A 7,814-nucleotide genomic window follows, 5' to 3' on the forward strand; every position below is an offset into this window, starting at 1 on the left:
GCCACACAGCACCAGATTCTAAAGCAAAGCATTGACACACCCCCATCAGGACAGCAGCAGCAGATTGTGGGGAAGGGGATGCTCTTGGTCTGCAGACTCACGTAGGGAGAAACAAGAGGACACTCAAACAGAAACTCAGCACAGCCCCACGAAACAGCTGTGCCAGAAAGCAATTCCTTGTCTTGCAATTAAGAGACCGTTTCCACTGAAAACACGTAGGACGTTGGGTTAATAGATTTCTTTATAAGAAAATCTGTTTTGGCTATCAAAACAGTAAAAGTGAGGAACAGCTGTTTTGTCAGCGAGGACAGATTGTATGGAAGACTCAAATATCAAACCACAAATTAAGCCAGCATTTATTTCTCTTCTATTTACATTTTCAATAAAAGTAAGCAAAGCTGCACCCAGGAAAACACTGCGTACCCTGGAAAACAGAACACAATCCCAACACTAACCTCTTTTTCTTTCAAAAACTACTTGCAACGTTATTAATACTTCACATTTTTAAGGCACACAACTGCATTTTGCTCTGTTCTGGACAAGCACATCTTTATATCATTTTCCCATTTACATCCTTAGCAATCAGAAGCACACCAGATACTCAACTCACCATCCATGAACTCTGTACACAATGAAATTCTGTTTTCTACAAAAAAAGCACCATAAAATCCTATGATATATGACGAGTCACACTGGAAAAAGAAAGGAAAAAAGAGAAGCCTGTTTTAAAATTTGCTGTAAGAAGATTATAAGCAAGAATAATGAAAATGAGAAAAATCTCTATACCTTATAAAGAATTTCTAACTCCGACATTATCTGCTTCTGGAGTTCCAGTGTTATATCTAAGGGTATGACCTGAAATACAAACAATGGACATATGGTTACCAAAAGTAAGCAAATTATTAAAAATAGAAAGCAGAAGACCTAAGAATTAATTATCCTTATGTGATAAAAGAGAGAAAAAGAATGTTTTCATGTAGTGATGAGCAAAGGGAGGAAATGGACAGACTGAGTGACTTTCCAAAGCCCCAGGCAGGCCTTGCTCACGTGTTGATCTTAACTCTAAGGGCTAAGTAAGTCCTGTAGCACTGAAAATATCTCTGGATATCTCAGTCTTGCCCTAAAGGACCATCTCCTACCACCCACCAGTCTTGCAGTTTCAAGTTCTTTGGTTATTTACCCTCTTCAGTAGAAATTCCTAGAGCTGTATGAAGCACTGAGAACTGTTAAATAAACAGAAAACATGCAGATACTTGCCAAGCATCTGTGCCCACCTGCTAAACACCACCAAAGCATTCTCCAAAATAACTACAAACAACCCTGACTGAGCACCCAGCAGCTCAAACCAGCCACTCACAGTCATGCTTATCTCCTGCTTCCTTCATCCACATCCTTGTTTTCCATCATTTTGAGCAAGGTTTCTAACCAGGACCCAAACACCAAGTGCTGCAGGGAAGGTGGGATGCACTTGTAACTGCAGTTTTAAGTTTTTAGGATCTTCAAGACTGATCCTCTTAGTAAGGATGCTGGTTCTGGCAGAGCCGACGTTGAAAATCACCTTTTCCAAACAATTCTGTGCCATGATTATTTAAAGAGTTGCACCCTTAATTATTAAATGCTACTATATAAACCAAAATGGACTCTAAACCCATTTAGCCCAACTCACTCTAGTTGTCACACAATATTTCACAGTTTAATACTTTAAGCTAAAGGGAAACAAAACCCAGTCAATTTGCAGAATTAACAGAGTAGATGTTATAGGCTGCATATATTGCTGACAAAATAAAATAGAGAGACCATTTCCAAACACACACATTTCAGAGCATCAAAATCTCTCTAAAAGAAAAAAACGATAACCTGTTTCTATCAAGAGTTTGCTTTAGGGTTATTTATAAAAGCTGTCACTAAACTAAATTGTAAGTGTAATACAGGGCTGCCAAGAAACGTTTAACACACTTGTCTAGATCAATAATCATTTGCCAACAATATTCACTCACATTTTTCCAGCATGAAAAACTTAAAATAATTTGCTGGAATACCATTGAATATTAACAGAATTTAATCTTGTCAACAGCCTAAAATTAAGTTTTATCTCAGTAAATTCTATTCACAGTGAGAGATTTCCCTGCCTCGACCACTGGGAAGGTTTCTCTGACCTGAACAATGACTAGTTAGTACGATCAGCATCAAATGCAGCACTGACATCTCATCAAGCAAGACCTGGCATGAAGAAAGGTCTCTGGCTGATTTGCATTAACCATAATTACAAACAGACCCTGCATTCTAATAGTGAGGATAACATGGAAAAGCAAAGCTCCCCTACTGACAAGTGCTCGGGGTCCTAAAGGGAACAGAAATGTACTGCAAGGGTCTGGTGAGTGTGTATCACCACAAAACAGATGAGGAGAGACCACTACTACCTCATTTTCTCCTGGTAACTGTTGTACAGGAGTTTTTTCTTCCATCTCAACACGTGTGGCTTGAGTGACTTAGACCATGGGAGACACAGACATCTGATGCCAAGGTTGGAGGAGCCTTATGTTACTTACAGCACAAAATGGGGACAGGAGGAGGAAAATAAAAATACAGAACACTGCCTTACTCTGCACTTGTAATGTCCATGGTCACAGTCCTGATGTATAACACCCCCAAGCATGTTTAGAAAATTAAGTTTGTGTGTGTGAAGCAACTTTTAAGACAATGCAAGCTGAAGGGATCCATGTCACAGCAAGAAAAAAACACCAACCCCTCCTCAAAGCCCCTGCTACAAGGACAAAGCTGTGAATAAGGATTTGGCTGCAGCTTCCATGGCTGTAGCACAGGGAAGAAAACGAGATGTGACATTACACAACTAACTTCTCCAAAACAGCATCTTTGGTAAGAGCTGTGCAGCAAAAATAGATTCTACCAGAGTTATTTAGAGAAGAAAAGGAAGCCCCAATTCCTCCACAGCCCAATTCATTTTATGAAATTCATCATTTCATAAAATAGTAAGTACTGTTCAACACATGCAGGTGCAGAGTTTCCTAACAAGTGTGCACCAGAAGCTACAACAAATGCCCCAGGAGCTGGGACTATAAGCTCAGCATGTTTATAATGTATCTGAACTCAACAGACCTTCTGCTTCCAGTGAAAAGGGTTAATTTTTACAAGAATACCTGAGCATATTTCCTCTGCTCCCCCTTACACCTCCAGGACAAATAAGGATGAGTTGTCAAGTTAAATATAAGCAGTCAAGTGACTGAATTATAATTTACTCTGTGCTCAATTTAAATTAGTGTGAGGCTATTAAAATATACAGTATAAATACGGCAATTCATCACAAGCTGTCATGGATGACTTCATCTATTTGCTGGAGTGGCATACGTTCCACTAAAGGGATCCAGAGCAAAATCACAGGTCAAATTAAGCTGCTATTCTGTTTTAATTCACTTATTTAATCTGTGGCGACGTAATTGTCTTTTACAGTATGTACAACTCAAAGGAAATTTGGGAGTATTATAGTCAGTATACAAATGATTAATCAAATGGTCCATTTAAATGCTGCTTAAGAAACTAAAAGCAGTTGAAGAATGGCAACCAGCCAGTATATGCTCCAATTTTTCATTGGGATTTTTCCTTCTCATTAGGAAAAAGTTACTGTACAAAAATCTATTAAACCCTCTTCACACTGTCTAGTTGTAAAGTTTACATAAAATATGTAATGACATTGCTTTAGTCTATAATACAGGTATAAGAATTAGTTTGTTCTGTCCAATGTATTTGCAAGACCAACTGCTGGGTGCCAGCATTTTAATCAACAGGTTTTCAGAATGTTATCGTGTCCTATCAGATCTGTGTATTGCAATTAAAAAAGCCCCCAAAATGCAGAACTCTGTTTCCACAGACCCCTCCAGTGACACTCCTTTTAGCAGGGTAATCCTCTGTCAAAACACCTGATCCTGTGATGAGTAAGGTAATTTTCTCAATCAAACTGGCCAGCAGGATCACTGGCATAGCAGGTTTCCTGACCTCCAGGCTCGTGAGCCTGTTATTTTAAACTACAAACCCACACACATGTTGATGCAATATATCTTCTGAAATTACCTTGAAAAAATAGAATTGAGAGTGACAGGACCACCAGGAGCAGTATCTACATGGGAACCCAGTTTCCCAAATCTTCAGGATGGTAATTATCCACCAGGACTACCCAAACCCTTGGACTCAAAGGGAAACAAGGAGGTGAAATGGCTAGGGGGGTAGAAAGCTTTTTGCCCCAGGGAGGCGATTTCAATTAACCTTGCAAAGGGTGAACTCATTTCCCCTCCTGCCTGGGCCATTTTTCTCGTGCTCCAGCTCCTCTCCAAGCAGCTTGCAAGGGCAACCATGGTCCCAGAGAAGTACAGGGTGGGCTGGGGAGCAGCAATGCCAGCACCCAGCAGAGCTGGCATGGAAGATGATGCTCTTCTCTAGAGCTTGAAAACAGATTATCTGAGGGCTTTTTCAAGTGATATTTGTATTGCACATAATTAGAAGTTATTTGCATGTTCTTTCCATTTCCATATTTTCCATACAGAGAGAATCACTTGAAATCCAGAAGAAATAATTTGCTTTTCTTCAATTCAATGGAAAGTGAAAAGCATTTCTCCTCATGGGTGGAAGGGACTTGTGTGACCCTCAGCAAAGCTGAAACACAGGCAGAACCTCCTTTTAGCAAATGACAGCTGATAGGAACCACAAGACAATCTGAACCTAAATCAGAAAGTTACCCGTAGATGTAAATATTGCCTGGGAAATAGAAATGCTTCATTTGAAGTCTCAGTGTAACCTTGCATCTTTAAATTCCATTTAACACCAGCTCTGCTTGCAGCAACCAGCTCCCATCACTCCTTCTCTTGCCCTCCTCTCCCACGTCCACATTCTTTCAGTTTAACTCAGTTATAACCCAAATTTAATGATTAAATACAGTGAAAGAAATTACATAAAAAGCCCATTTTACACTTTCTAAGTAATTATTACGTAAATTATATATTTAAAATAGATCTTTTTTTAGATCCCAAACTACTAACTGAATTGTATGAATGCAATAATTAATTTGTTTTCTAAAAGTCTCTACTGCTTTGAGTTTTAACACAACAGGCAAATTAAAAAGTCTGGTATCTTCAAAAAAGACATTATTTCAAGATTTTTGTATAGATTAACTGTATTAATAGCTGAATTTACAAATTTAATTTAATAAATTGCATCCAAGAGTTGGCATACTGTTCATCACAGCTGTAACTGAATGTTCAAACAAGGCTGGTGTTTCTCTGACCATGTAACACTAGAGTAACAGCTTCACTGCAAAGAACACTAACAAGGGGGAAAAAAGGCAAATCCAACTGGGTAAAAAACAATCCAGAGGAAGGATGGGTCATTAAAATAAATAAACCTGGCAAAAGCACCAAATCTCCTAGGAAATCAGAGCACTATCCCAAAGAAAACAGGGAAATTCTATTTTATTTAAAAATATGGTTGCAGAGACCACTCAAGAATACACCCCTGGGACCAGTTTGGCATCAGCAGAGTAAGGCTGAGCCTGACATCCCATGACCCCTCCCTCCCCACTCCAGGAACACCGGGATTTGGGATGGGGAAGCAGCATCCCTGCCAGGTGCTAGCAAGGCACAAACCTCAGCTGCCCTGGGATGCATCCCCCTCAGCCCACGGGAGGCCCTGGTGGTACCTACACACCGTGCCAAGCAATTCCCAGTGGGCCAAACCTGAAACACCAGGAACTCTGGGCTCATTTGGAATGGCTGGATTTATAGACTAGAGTTTTCCTGCATAAACTATGTGGACTTTGATGCAATACACCAACTTGAGGTCTAACAATCAGAGGGAGGGGGGAAGGAAACCGAGGTCAAGAAAGAAAGAGAGAAAGAAAATTACTGTAATATCTTACCTTTACTGCGAGTATTTTTCCACTAGGGACGTGATAAGCCCTGCATGGGGGAAAAAATTAAACAACTTGAGATCACACCAAATTACCTCTATACATATGTGCAACATGTGTACACTAATTTCACAGAAAAATGACTTGGAGCTACAACGTTTTACGTTAAGCCAATTTAATGCAGCATTTCTAAAGAAAGACTGATGAAAACAATTGATCAAAAGAATATACTTACAATGAAACCATTCAGCTGGTTTTTATATCTGCATGTTTTGCATGAAAACTATGCATTGAAGACTTTGGTACAGCACCATAGCCAGCTGGTAAGTATGAACTTATCCACTTTCACATTTTCTTTCAAGGAAATAAAATTATGATACAGCCATTATTTGGAATCTTCTCGTCAAACAAGGTTTATCAGGCAAGTCTGCCAGTCCTATGGGTATTTTCAGTGGTAAGACAGTGAGACCTACAGCTACAGCAATTAAAATGAACAGGTAATGACTGATTCTTAATCATAACCTAACAACCCACAGAAAATATCAGAGAAATTAACTTCCTGCATTTGTATTTCAGATTAGTGTGTGTGCATGTATCCAAGGGTAGAAAGCATTCTTGTTAATGCTCACATACACCCCAAATAATTTCCCACAGCACTTCAAGATCAGTTTGTCTTAATTTCTGAAGACAAACATTTATACTTGGCTATTTAATAATGACTTGCATGTTCCTAAAAATGAACTTGTAAGAAAATTAAAAGGCAGGCAAAAAAAGAGTCTCCTAAAAATCCAATGTAATTTTGCATAAACCCCAAACCATTAAAGGTTTTCCTCTTCACTAGTTTTATTGTCTCATACTGATTTATGACACCATGCACAGTAATGTCATGTATGTGGCACTAACTTTAAAGAATTGTAATATTTTACCACTACATATCTCTCTAGCAATTACTCCTGAAGAAGAAAAAAATTAATAGGAGGGTTTTTAGCATGGAAAAGAGAGAGACTATTGTTTAACCTTACAAGCTTGACCGCTGATATAATTTCTGTTAATAACAGTTTTGAAAAACTTCATCTTAATTTAGTAACTCCTGGATAAACATTTGTGTTAAAGAGTAGTATTAGCTTTAGGAACAACCACAGTTAAAGGCACACCAAAAATCAGTGTTACTTAATACCAGTACAACATGCAACAAGCAAAATCAGCAGAGGAAGCCCTGCCAGCCGGGCAGCTGAACGCGTGATCCATGAATCCAAGGGAGGAAATGAACCCTGCTGTAACTAGGGATGAATCAACAGTGGCAAAACATTCTGGACTTAAGATCAGCAGAAATGATAAGAAAATGAACAGGTTGAGATAGCATGCTGAACGTCTGCTAGCTTAATGTGTACTGTGCTGGACAGTTTGGCAACTTAATTAGGCTGTCAAGAAAGCTGATATTTTTTCCATAAGAGAGATCTCCTGTTTCCAAGTGAATTAAAAGGGAAGACTTGATTATTTAATTATGATGCACGCTAATTCATCCGTGGAAGTTTGGGTTAAATTTCCAGCAGAGGGCAGATACCTGGTTTGGTTTACAGAGCACTGACAGTACCAATTTAACATTTAATTATCACTGAGAATTGGATCACAAAGGAGATACCATGCCCGTGGGTACAGTGTGTCCAGTGGCTTTGCTACCTGGGAGGAAGGGAATTTGTTTACTCCAGGCTGATCCGGCATCTCGATTGTCCTGACCTTCCCCAACACAATAACTGTAAAGTGATTAATGAAGTTTGAATAGGAGCTTTGGTTACACCAAAAGACAACTGTACACCTCTGTGGTGCTTTAATTAACAGCTAACACTTCAAATTAGTCTGTAGTTGCTACAGTAATTACCCATTCCAATGAGTGTGTAGG

General features: G+C 39.1%; 1 protein-coding gene across 2 annotated transcripts in view; it reads right to left on the reverse strand.

Moving 5' to 3' along the window:
• Positions 1-7,814, reverse strand: part of MAP2K5 (mitogen-activated protein kinase kinase 5) — a 127,025-nt gene that overhangs the window by 80,850 nt on the left and 38,361 nt on the right. For both annotated transcript variants that reach the window (XM_009995278.1, XM_009995277.1), the window contains exons 9-11: positions 5,924-5,963; positions 787-855; positions 611-692 (exon numbers count right to left, since the gene is read on the reverse strand). In XM_009995278.1, coding sequence (XP_009993580.1) covers positions 611-692; positions 787-855; positions 5,924-5,963 — 191 coding nt within the window. The remainder of the gene's footprint in view (positions 1-610; positions 693-786; positions 856-5,923; positions 5,964-7,814) is intronic.

Source organism: Chaetura pelagica, unplaced genomic scaffold (genome assembly GCF_000747805.2).
Source record: "Chaetura pelagica isolate M959 unplaced genomic scaffold, ChaPel_1.0 scaffold453, whole genome shotgun sequence".
Classification (NCBI taxonomy): Eukaryota; Metazoa; Chordata; class Aves; order Apodiformes; family Apodidae; genus Chaetura; species Chaetura pelagica.